This window comes from Aedes aegypti, chromosome 2 (assembly GCF_002204515.2).
Source record: "Aedes aegypti strain LVP_AGWG chromosome 2, AaegL5.0 Primary Assembly, whole genome shotgun sequence".
NCBI classification, from domain to species: Eukaryota; Metazoa; Arthropoda; class Insecta; order Diptera; family Culicidae; genus Aedes; species Aedes aegypti.
The window spans coordinates 430,787,324-430,800,280 of NC_035108.1; the positions used below are offsets into that span (position 1 = coordinate 430,787,324).

Genomic DNA, 12,957 nt, shown 5'->3' on the forward strand with positions numbered 1-12,957 from the left:
AGCATTGAAATTCTTTCGTTTATTTCGTTCACTGAGCCTTAGATTTTTGTTTTTGTCACATATGTATTAGGTATTAATATTAATCAGTATTTTCGCAAGCAAAACTTGTCGCAATCCCATTTTGTGGTTTTTAGGTCAAATCCTGTAGCGTATCTTCCCTGATCTCATTCCAATAGTCCTCCCGTCCCCTCTGCCCCATTCCATCCGATATCCTTAAAACGCAGCCACTTGGCTTTAAAAAGCTAATTGGATAAAAACTGTAAACTGATGCACGTTCTCTCTCGCCAACAACGCATGAAGTGCTGTTTTTTGCTTCCGTCTAAATATACATTTAACTGTATTTTAAATATGTATAGATATATATTTGTAGGCGTGTGTATTAGGACAAAAGTGGAAAGGAAAACTCGTTCTCATTTTTAAATATTAGCGTTGTTCTTCGTCTTTGTTAGGCTATCATCATATTATAATTAAGAGGATATATGAAATTAGTACTCAACTCACTCACAGCTGGTCGTAGCTTTGTTTGATTTTGTCATCAAAGTATCGTACCATGACGGCAAAGCCCTCGTAGCCGGCGATTTCTATCGCCGGGTCCCGCTCGAGCCACTTGAGATCCTGGTGTTCGTCGGACAGTTTGGCTTCCTTGGCCGGGTCGATCAGTTCGGCCAGCCAGTAGACGACCGCCTTGTCGTGGCCTTTGACTTTGTATTCGAGGGTGCGAGTTTGGTTCTTGAAAATTCGGAGATCACTCTCCAGGTAGCTGCAATGAGTGGAGAATGGGGTGACATTAGAATGACATTTCTTTTACGTGTTCCTAAGATAATCCATTTTTTTAACTTCCGTTTCTGCCAAAATATCAATTAGAATTTTGAATGGAAATTCTCAACAAACATTGAGAGTATCTTAAAATTTAGATATTTATGGAGAATATCCTTTTGTAGGTTATTGTAGAGGAATTTTTCTTCGAGATTCTTGAAAAAATTGGAATCTAGAAAAAAATTTTGAAGTTTTCCTTACAAAAAAATCCATGCTTAATTGTAGAAGTTATATTGAAAGAAATTCTTGGAAGAATTCATGGGATTTATAAAAACTCCTCCAGTGATTTCTCAAGCAATGCTCAGTAGAATTCCTCCTGTAATTTCTGTAATTCCTGTATTCCTCAAGCTAGTTTTTGCAGAAGTTTTTCAATTAATTTAAAAATATCGCTTCAAACTATCAAATGCTTCAGCAGAAGTTATTTCAAGAATTTCTTTGAGGATTTCTTTTATTTATTCGTGTACAGAGGCAATTATAATAGTCAATTGGCAAAGAAAGATCCAAGACTTCAGTTTGGAACATCTCTAAGAATCAACCAGTAATCACTCTAAAAATGCCTACGTAATTGTTGTTCAGAATTTCTTTTATTTTTCATCCATGATTTTTTAAGTATGACTCTAGGTATTACGCTAAATATTCCTTCTAAGATACTTTGAGAAATTCCTCCAGATTTTTTGAGAAATTTCCTAAAGAAGACTTTTTTTCCACACGGAAAAAAATCTGTGGTAAAAATTACTGTTTTAGCTGACTACGCCCATCCTTAAAACTACCATGGAATTTCAGAACAAATTACCATGTTGTTGTGCATCACACCACCTTACTGGTACATGTCACAGAAATCATTTTCATCAATCTGATTTCTACTAAAGACATGGTAGATTCAAGCGCATTTCTGGTCTGCTGAAATTTACCGGTGCGAGCGCTTGAGTTAATCCCCTAAAATGGTAGTTTTTACCGAACATTTTTTTTGCTTGCAGTAATATATCCTGGGATTTTTTTCAAAAACTGTTGAAGAAATTGAAAAAAATAATCCTAAAGGTATTTCTAAAGAAATTCCTAAAGTAACCATTGAAGAAACCCTTGGGGCTCTCTGAAAGAGTCTCTTAAAAAAGTTTTTCCTAGGATTTTATAGATTGTTGACATAATTGAAACCAAAATCGAATCTCTCGATTATACTGTGCATGATTTTCTGAAGGAAAACAACGGGCGGACTCAAGTTCCGTTTGAGTCTAGTACACGACACTGAAGACGGCCTTACAGTTAAGGTCGAAATACGCGTATCTGTCAAAGGATACAAACTCTAGTGGAATTATATGGCTCTCTAAACAGCTCAATAATTTATTATCGGACGAAATCACTGAAGAAATTTTTGTGTAAATGGAGGGAGAAATTACTGTAGTTTTATCTGGTGTAAAACCTTTTGAAAAATTCATGAAGATTTTATTTGAGAAATTGGATAAGAAATGTTTGAACCTGTTTGAACTACAGCGACTTGATTGAAATGCAGTAGAATTTCCTAAAGAAATTATTGGATGAATCTAATTTAGAATTTCAGGTCAAATGTATTAAGGGATTCCTAGAAGAGTTCTTATTAAATTTCCTCGCTTTTTTAATTCGGGATTAAACCTTTGTGGATTTTCTCGAAATACTCCCGTAGGAGTCGTTGGATGATCTTATACAGTAACAACTGGACAAATCGGTCAACAAATTAATAAAAAAATAGTAGACTGATTGATGGGAAATTTTTAAGTGAAATCGTTGAAAAAAATTCTGGTGGTAATAGCAATGAACTGCTCAAGGATTTCCTGAGTCAAATTCTGGAGAAATTTTTCTGAGCATCCCTTGAAAAACAGATAGAAGAATTTCTGGGAGAATTGAAAGATGAATTTCTGGAGAGATCCCTTGAGTAGTTCCTAACAGTATGTATTCCAGAAGACATCTCTGAAAAAATCACCAGAATTCCTGAAGCTTTTCCTCGAGGAATTCAAGAAGACATTCCTGAAGAATAAGTGGAATAGCTTCTGAAGGTTTCTCTGGAGCCTCTAGAATAAGGAAAAAAAACTTAAGTATCATTTTGGTTAAACACTTTCTATCAAAAATAGAGACTGCTTAGAGGTGTGTTGCCAGCTCTGTTCTTTAGACGTATCAATAAAGTAACATAGGGAAACTTCATGGGTTTGTTCCAAATGTTGGAACCAAGTTAAAAATTGGAGCTTGCACCGGTGTTGCAAATGATGTTCCAATTTTACTACCCAATTTTTATTGGAACCGTCTAATTGCCTGGTCTTTTTATGGTCAGATTTGGACCAAGATTTGAGCTGTTCTATATCTGATTTGACAAACGTTTGGTTACCAGTTCGGATTTTTCTTCCTGAGCTTGATAGTCTAAAAAGTAAAGGTGCAACATTTAAAAATGAATAAAAAAATAAAGCGATCATCAGGTTATTTCTCCGGGAAATCCTTTAGGAATTCCTGCAGGAATTCGTCCAAGGATTCCACCGCGAATTCTACAGAATTCTACGGGAATAAATCTAACGATTCCTCAGCGAAATTCTCCTACAGCAATTTTAAGAAGCTCTTAAACGAATTATATCGATGTGTCTAACAGGATTTCCACTAGGAATTTCTCCTTGGATTTCCTCCAGGAATTCATCCGGGGATTTTTTTCAGGAACTCATCCTGAGATTTGCTGCAGGAATTGCTCCGAGGATTTCTCCACAAATTTCTTCGTGGATTTCGTCCAGAAATTCCTCCAGTGATTTTCTTCAGCAATCCTCCCGGGGATTTGCTTCAAGAATTTCTGAATTTCCTCCAGCATTTACTTTGGAGTGATTCATTAATTACGTAAGACAATTTTCGGGGGTTTTCAACCCCCCCTCCCCCCATGGTAAGATTTTTTGTATGAAAATCAATAATAAATTGTATGGCGCGTAAGAAATCTCAAACCCCCCCTCCTCCCATGAACCCTTACATAATTAATGGACAGCCCCTTTCGTGGTTTTGCTCGGGAATATTTTTAGAGAATTTATCTGGAAATTTCCTCCAGCAATTTCTCCGGAGAGTTTTTCTTAGGATTTCTTCGGGGATTTCTCCCAAAAACTCCTCCGGAGATTTTGTACAAGAGTTCTTCGGGGAATTTCCAAGGATTCCTCCGGAAATTTCGTCCAGGAAATCTCCCGGGGGTTTCATCCAGAAATACATTAAGAAATTTATCCGGATATTTCCTCCAGGAATTTCTCTGAGAATTTGCAAACGGATTTCCAAGCGGATTAAAAAAAGTCCTATGACCGTAGTTCGGGATTCTTAAGAATTCAAATTCTCTGGTTGGAGCATGGATTGGCACAGCTGCTAGAAGTGAGCTGAATAGATCGGCAAAAAAAAAATACAACGACCGGTGCAAACGCATGCGGTTTGGTCTATTTTTACTGGTCTGTTAAATTTTGACAGGTCCATTTTTGGCACAAATTTGGACCAAAAACTGGATCACCGGTGAAGTTGCCCTTATAGCAGGTTTGTTTTCAGAGATATGACCACAATTTGATTCAATTTGATTCTACAAAGTCTTTATTTTACATGGCTGTTGTACTTTGTACTTAAACCAAAATGTATTCCTCAAGAATCTTCCTAAGAACAATACAATACTCCACTGCACTGTGACGTCAAGCATCTATTTTGACAGGTACTGGTCCTGTTGTTTACAGTTTGGACTTAGTACTTTTTTCGAATCATTCTTAATTTCGTGAAAGTTTGCTGCGAGGAGAGGTCAAATCCACTGCAGATACCCACGAATCGTATTATTCTATTTTCCTACCATGGAAAATGGTCACCATCAGCATGCTGGTGATAGAAATGCGAAGATGAAAAAATGATGGAAAAAACGACTAAGTCCGAAACGTAAACTACAGGACCAGCAGCTGTCAAATAAGTGAGGTTAGGCTCGTCATATGCAGCGCTCTATACTCGACAGTTTTTGTTTACAGTATTGCCCTTTATAATGCGCAGAGTCTATGAATGAAGAGTTGCGCGAAGAGTGAAACCAAATCTACCTATCGAACTGTCAAACCGTCTACCTATCGAGCAGCCCAGCAAAACAAATAGGGGCTGTTTTCGAAGACGAAGAAGAACAAGCATTCAAAGAAGTCTCTTTGCGCAACTCTGTGTATATAAACTCTGATAATGCGGTGAAATCAACAATTGTACATTGAAATCGCAAAATAATGAACGCAAGTAGACCACAATTTGAAATCGGTATACATATTTCAAAATCCAGATGATTTCGAAACGTGGGGGTTCTCAGTTAAGATATTCTGGAGGTGGAGCGCTATCTGATGGCACCTCATTCAATTTAGAATTTGACCGATAGGTGGCACTGGACTTGAAACTTATATCTCAAAAGCTTGTCCACTTAGAAAGTTGGCATATTCGGCAAAGCTGTTCAGTAGTGGCAAAGTTTCGAATTTCGTGGCTAGAATAATAGTTTTCTTGACTCACTGAACAACGCCATTTTTCAATGTGGACAGGGTCCTGAGATATCTGCAAAACAAAAGTTTCAGGCATACTAGCGCCGTTTGGTAGCGGAATTCCGTATCGAAATGACCACCGCATGTCAGCCCTTGATCTCCTAAACAACTTTGTCGAAGATGGTTTTTCTCTTGCGCATTTCTTTCACCACTGGACTGCCGAAGAAGTTTTTACAAGTGGGGAAACGCTAATGAAGGTGCGCAATTGCAACAAATCGAGTAGGTGTCTTCGGGGGCCTTATTCTTCGCAAATCAAAGAACAAATGCTCTGAAAACATCAATATGGATTGATGCATTTTTGCACTTTTATTTACCCTTTCGCATGGTCTCTAAAGTCACTATTTTACTTTTTCTCTTGTGAAGTGATTTCTAGTACCAAAATTCTAGAGTCTCCAGAGAAAACATCAGAGACTCTTGCTTTTCACATTCCTTACGCTAGAATCTTAAAAATCCATATTTTTTTTCATTTCATTGCTCCTGCAGCTCTTACAAACTTTTGTGGAGTAATTTTTCAAGTTAAATATGCATCAATTCTTTCTTTGTTTTTGTTTAGTTAGTAGTACTGACACTTTTAATCTGCCCTAAGCTCCTTCCGAGCATTTGCTTTTATAAGGCTCGATTGCGTTCATCAAACATACTTTCCTAAGCAATGTTGCTCAAATGGTCACTGTGTACCCTAGCAGCAATCAGCCCTTACCGTAGTTTTGCAGTCTAGTATTCCAGACTACTAATAAGACCTTAAATGCTACTAAAGTGGTTGAAGTGAAGAACGAAATAATTTTATTAAGAGGTCCTTATTCCGCTTATTCCCCATTTCATTTTATCAGTCACTATCACACAATTATCATACTTTTGTCGTTGACACCTTTGTTTTGACACTATCACTTATATCACCGATTATCACTCGTTAACTTCCGTAATACGCATCATATATGTATACTCACAGCTAGAAATATTATCAAAATTATATCACACTACTTTCATAGTAATTCATTTTTATTACCATTATCATCATGATAACAGATAGTATCATTAAAAGATAATCAAACTACCATTTAGCACTACGATAAAGAAAGTTAAAGTAGAAACATAAAATCACTTCAATCAGTGCTACCTGCACTCGCTGTCATTATGAATACTTTTATCATGAATGTGTTAAGAACTAGGCAATAGTTTTTATGTTCAGAGACATGATTGCAGAATGTATTATAACCATCATTAAACTAGTAGGGTTCATATTAGTATTACAGACTTTTTTTTCGATTATATCACGGATATAAAAAATTTGGCGTGATATACCGAAGCGTGATATAATGAAAATGTTTTTTTTCTGCCATATAATTTTCATCAAAACTTGAGCTTTATGTTGCAGAAATAGAGCGAATGAAATGCAGAGCCCGTTAGAGATGGGTCAAATAGATATTTGTTTATTGTTTAGGGGTGATTTTTCAATGTAACATGTATGATATTCACACAATTATTGTGGCGTGATAAAATCGAACAGAAAACCATGCTTAAATCGAGAGTGATATAATAAAGCGATATTAAAACGAGCAATGATAAAATCGATAAGCTACTGTATTATGTATGTGTTTAGCAAAACTATCACAATCATTTTCAATGCCATTTACTATTTTTTAATTCATTAATTTACTCTTTATTATGGGGAAATTTAGCCCGAGGCTGGTTCATACCCGTCTTTACAAATTTTTATCACCATTCATGTCTTCAAATATCATTATTAGCAACTTCACAATCACTAATTTTATAACGACGAGTGTAACGCAGATATCCACAAAACACCCACTCGTATATTGCATTTTAACACGATTGATCACACGTTAGCTTCGAAACAACCACCATTGCTGATTAGTACAGAGGATGCTACAGCTCGTGTAAACGAATTGAAACATCAACAACCAGCACTGGTTTATAAGTAACTACCCAAGTATTGGGAAGGTGATATGTTTCACAGACGGATATTATTAAGGTGCACCTTCTACTTTGGCACCGTCAAACCCTGTGATCGTGGCCAAGGATATAAAATCTAATAAATTGTAAAAAAAAAATGAAAAAATATTCAATTATTACTGCAATAAAGGAATTTCTTGAAAAACATTGGACATCCCTGAAGAAATGGTGTAGAGATCGGAGATTACTGGAATAAATGTTTTCTTATTTGCTGGTGTAAAACTTTACAAATTTAGATTATTTAACGGATAACGGTGAAATCTCAAAGGCAGAACAGTTCGGTGATGTAAGTTAACGTATCTATTACAGCATTTTTCTGATAAAAAAATCAGAACACACGCCTCTCACGCTGAGGACCTGGGATCGAATCCCATCCCCGAGAGAGTCACTTAAAAAAATTCAGTGACGACTTCCTTCGGAAGGGAAGTAAAGCCGTTGGTCCCGAGATGAACTAGCCCAGGGCTAAAAATCTCGTTAATAAAGATAGAAAAAAAAAATCAGCGGAATCGGTTTTTTTAGTTTATCGAATTGTCCAGCTGTTGAAATTACGGCAACATTCACCGGAATCCGTAAAATGCGCTTAGTGTGCAAATGAAGCGGATTTTACTAGAGAACTTGCTCGAAGAATGTATGGAAGGACTTCAGAAGAAATTCCTACGTATAATGCTAGGGGAATTCGTTGATAAATTGTGCTTATTCTGCGCGGCGTGTGAGTCGAGAGAAGTCGCTTTCACCGCGAGTGACGTGAGACGACTAATGTTTATTAAATGGGAGTGAGTCGACAATTGTCACCTCATTCGACTCGTCTCACCTCACACGCCGCGCAGAATAAGCACCTGGAGTAATTTTATGGGGAATTCCTGAGATACCTAATAGATTTAGCACATCCTGTAAGAGATTTAACCAGATTTTCTTGAAAACCCCTAATGGAATTTTTCATGCAATCACTGGAAGAAAATGTGGTTGAGCTCTTGACGATGACTGGAAGAATATATATATATTTGGAAAATCGGCGTTGGAACTCCTAGAGGAATTCTTGTTGAATTTCCTGGAGAAATCAATCGACAAATTTCATGAAAAAACTGTAGTAAATCATAATATTGTGGATTTTCTTAGAAAAGTTGCTGCATAAAGCGTAGAAATCTACGAAACAATAACGGGGAAAAAAGTGGGATAATTCATTGGGAAGCTAGAGTAATTTCTGTAGAAATTACTAAAGGTAGTAACGATGCAGCGCTGAAGAATTCCATGTAGAAAATTCTGGAAACAAATCTATGAGAAAGTGTAAAATGATTTTCTGGACTAATTCTTGAAAATATGGTGGTGAAATCCCTAAAAGTATTACAAGAGAGATCCCTACAGAAATTCCTGATAGTATTTGTAGTATTCTAAAAGAAACCTCTGGATTAATCACTAGAATTATCCAAGCATTTCTTTGCTAGAACCATAAAGAAATTCCTGAATAACCTGTAAATTAGTCACGCAAGAATCTCTGAAACCATCTCTCGATCCACGAGTAGAAAAAAAGGGTCTTTTAGAGACCAAATTAGAAACAAGTCTCTAAAAACAGTCCTGTTACCATTAAGTATGGTGTTCAGGAACCGGTTCCAGCATTCTCTCGCACTTACCCAGACTCCTCGGCCGTCTCGCGCAGGGCCGTCTTAAAATCGTCCTCGCCGGGATCGACGTGCCCTTTCGGGGGAGACCAGTGGTGTTGTCCGTATGATGCCTGCAGCATCAGATACTCGATTCGCTCCCGCAATCGACGAAATATGAGAAATCCGGCGGCACGCTTCGCCATCACCAGGTCCGATAGTTTCCGGCTTGAGGACGTAATGTTGACGATTAAATGCGGAAGGCTACTACTTGATGGCCGGGAGGGACGGTTCTTCGGTTCAATTGCTGCTGTCCGGACGGACGACAGGAAGCTCAGCGGATCTACGAAACGAAAGTACGACTATGTTATATTTTGACCGACATCGATAATCGATATTTTCATGGCCACGGGTGGAATTATTTCTACATACCGGCTAGTCTGCTGTGGAGGATTTTTTTCTTTTTAATTTGCAATGGTCGTCGTTTCGGTGTAAAGTTTTCTTTGCCACCACAAAGAGAAAGCACACGAATGCGGTGAACTTGAAAGGTATTTATTTATGTGCTGCCGGATCCGAAACCGATTCGCGATGTTGTGTCTCTGCTTTTGTGCATGTATGAATGATAGCGGTGCGCATCTTCACGGCAAAAATACCACCCACCACCCCTCCCAACCGCAAGCCGATGAATTCTGCTGCCACAGCCTTTTTCGGGCGGTGGGGGGGATGGGGTTGTGCATAAAAGTCAAAAGATGACAGTTGAAGTTTATTCGATGCTCATGAACACTTTCCACGCCCGGAGCGCCCGGAGGTGTCAGTGGGTGGGGGTGCAGGACGGTGCGCAACTCAGCCGAGCAGTGATGCCAAATTGCCAAACTGCTGAATAGTGTGGGACAAAATTCAAATTTTCGCTCCAGTTTACTTTTTAGGTTTTATTTGGGTCCCATAACAACTGCGCACAATGTCAGCTCAATCGGTGAAATTATAGAAAAAAGATACAGATAATTGAAGGAAAAAAGGCAGATTTGAATGTGGCATTCCTGCTTTCAATGCAAACAATATTTCAGTTGCCTGTCGGAAGAGTAAGCTATCCACTAAAATTTCAGAAAAAAATGTTCAAAACATTGATTTCAAATCGAAAAATTGAGCATGATTTTATTTGGTTCGAAAATTATAACATTCACATCTCACCAAATAAGGTTCCAGAGGCAAATGACTGCAAGTTGACCGATAATGTAGCTCTTGATCGAATCCTCAATTATTTATGCTATATTCAGAAATATAGTAGATTTTTTTCTAGTACTTTAAGACATTGAAAAACTTATATGAAAATTTTTTATACTGTTGGGGCAATATGGACACCGGGTGACAAAGTAGAGCTGACACTTCAAAGAGAAAGAAATATAACTTCAAACACAAAATTATCCAAACATATTTAGCATTCAATGTAATAATTATGAAGCGGAACCATAGATCGGTTGAAAATCGTTAATTCTTGATTAAAACCTACTTGGAGGCAATATTGAAAGCATCTCTACGAAAAATGTCGTAAGTTAGTTTTAATCATTTTTTCAGTGGTACAGTGACCTGTCACTATGGTTTCCTGAATATGTACTTCATTTTTCGAGGTTTTGAGAACGATCGCGGGACAATTTCCCTATAAACATTAAGGTGTCCATTACTGTCCCGCTAGCTTGATGGCGACTACCAAATATAAGCTTTTTTAAACCTTTTTTTGAAAATAAAATATTTTTTTCCTAATAATGCAACTATGTTTAACAAATGCTTGAGAACTCTAAAAAGCAAACTGCACATAAAAAACAGTATAATATTCATGTCTTTAAAGTCAAAATAGGAAAATCCCTAGGGTGTCCATACTGCCACGTGTCCCCCTACAGCAGAAAGCTTATCTAAAAATCTTTATGGGAACGTATTTAGATGAAGTCCATTAATGAAAAATGTAATTGTTTAATGTACTTAAAAAAAGAGATTTTTTCGCCGGAAAGTGTACATTTTGCATCTATTTATGACTTTGATACTGTATATCTCAGAAACTGAAGTAAGTAGCATTTTCAAATTTTGGATTTTTCTTAATAATGTTGCTAGTGTTGGGATTGTAGTGTCGTACCCGTAGGTAGGATATACGGGCATCGTTGGTGGTAGTGTTTAGAGGCATGCTTAGTGGAAATGTATGAATCGTAGATACCTGGATGAAATAAAAGGAGTAGCAGTTGCTAGTTGAGTTATCAGTCAGTAGATGTCTGCAGAGAATGGATTAGCTTGTTTTTTCTTTGTGCTTATAATAAGCTATCCTGGAATTGGAATTGTCTTTGTGGCTTTGTCCAATAGTTAGTAATAAGTAGAATATAATCAAACATGATTTAGCAAACAAAATATTTCGAGTTATGACCGCCTGATCCCCCATAGTGGGATCCCAGGATTTCCCCCATAGTGGGCAACTTTATTTCACGTTTCCCGGGAAATCAATTCCCGGTCAAATTGGAAACTCCCAAAGTTTAAAATGATTTGAAAGAAATTTGGAATAGACAAAAGCCATTCGAAGATTGTATAGAGATTACTTTGTAAAAAGTCAGCATGTTTTGTTCAGGTCTCTAACTTTGTATCATCTAGCTACAACTATGCCCAAAACCACACTTGGATTGCACGTCAGGATAAATTGTTATTCACAGGCATAGCAGAATTTGCTCTCATTTGATTTTGAAGCACGATCAAAGCAAGCAAATAAAAACATCCCATCTGTTGCGGTCTATGATCGAAAATGTATCGCAAGTTGTAACAAGTCTGATAAATAGGAGCAGCAAGCCCCAAAGAGAAAGCGATGATAAAATCCATTTTTCTCGCTTGTTTTCCGTTGGGGGTAGGTGTTTTACTTTACTGGCACAATAAACAATCCCCGAACTCCCGATAGCAATAGTGCCCCCAGATTTGGAGCTTGTTTAGAAGGATTTTATGTAATTTTATCATGCACTGCTATCCTCCTGATTTGATCAAAGTTGTAGCAGTATACGATAAACAGTCTTTCGAAAAGTGCTGCATGTTATGATAGTTACTGAGAGCGATACGTGAGATATTCTCTCAATTTTCTCAGGATTCAATTCCTGGTTATTCACCTTTATTAAGTAGGTTAGCATTTTATATGCTTCATCAACTGTTCGGCAGGCAACAGTGAAGCTCCTGGTGGAAAGAATAGATCAAAGAAATCCAGGCTATCATGTTCTACTGCAAAAAATATTGTTGCTTAGAAAGTAATTAAACGATCATCTTAGCATGATTTAGACTTTGGAGTCAATAATTACAATATATCCAGACATCCAATCAAAATGTAATTTTTTGCAAAGTTGTAGTCGGGAAGATTTCACTTGAGATGAGTTTGTTCACTTTTCCATAAAATATTCTGACGAGGACTTAGAGTACTGAACACAGAAAGTTGGCCTTTTCGATAATAATTTTCATATAAACTTCAAATGGCGTGTGCACAGCCAAATTTCATTCAAATTTCTTCAAACTTTGGGCGAATGTTTTTCATCATAATTGAAGTCGTTTAAGCTTAGGGGAGCAAAAACTTCAAAATTTGCATCACTCTATTGCACATATTCTCTGTAATATTTTCCAATGCATCCTGCATTCTATTTAGGGAATGCTGGAGAAGCTTGAGGAAAAAAATCTATAAAAATCTGTTGAAGATCGCATAGAAACATTCTTCTAAATTCGTGTAGAATTCTCGGATAAACTACTAAAAAATAAGTATACATAGATTAAAAAAAATGGTAGAAATAGAAGTTTCTTTCAAGAAATCGTGGAGTTATCTTTAAAAACGTTACTAGAACATTCTCTGAAGCAATTCTGGAATGAATTGCTCGGCGAATATCTGAAACACCCAATGGGTGCACATTTATTTTTTGAAACAAAATTTAAAATTATCTTCAAAATGTCTTCCTAATATCCTCCGTTCTACTTATCTTTATTATCAGCTACCTAATTAAAATAGAAACTCAGTCTTCCAACTCGACCAGAATCAGAAACTGATGTCGTAATCG

At 37.0% G+C, this 12,957-nt stretch overlaps 1 protein-coding gene across 1 annotated transcript; it reads right to left on the minus strand.

Annotated features, from left to right (window-relative positions):
• Window positions 1–2: 2 nt before the first annotated feature.
• On the minus strand, window positions 3–9,550 carry LOC5573956 (bis(5'-nucleosyl)-tetraphosphatase [asymmetrical]). Its single transcript, XM_001654944.2, has 3 exons — window positions 9,335–9,550; window positions 8,936–9,245; window positions 3–760 (listed from the first exon to the last, which is right to left on the minus strand). The coding sequence occupies exons 2-3, from the start codon at window positions 9,106–9,108 to the stop codon at window positions 502–504; spliced, it is 432 nt and encodes a 143-aa protein (XP_001654994.2). The 5' UTR covers window positions 9,109–9,245; window positions 9,335–9,550; the 3' UTR covers window positions 3–501.
• Window positions 9,551–12,957: the final 3,407 nt, after the last annotated feature.

Coding starts and splice junctions, on each gene's coding strand:
- LOC5573956 (XM_001654944.2), bottom strand. CDS start 9,108: ATGGCGAAGCGTGCCGCCGGATTTCTCATATTTCGTCGATTGCGGGAG. Junction 761..8,935: donor GAGACGGCCGAGGAGTCTGG/GTAAGTGCGAGA, acceptor CACTCATTGCAG/CTACCTGGAGAGTGATCTCC.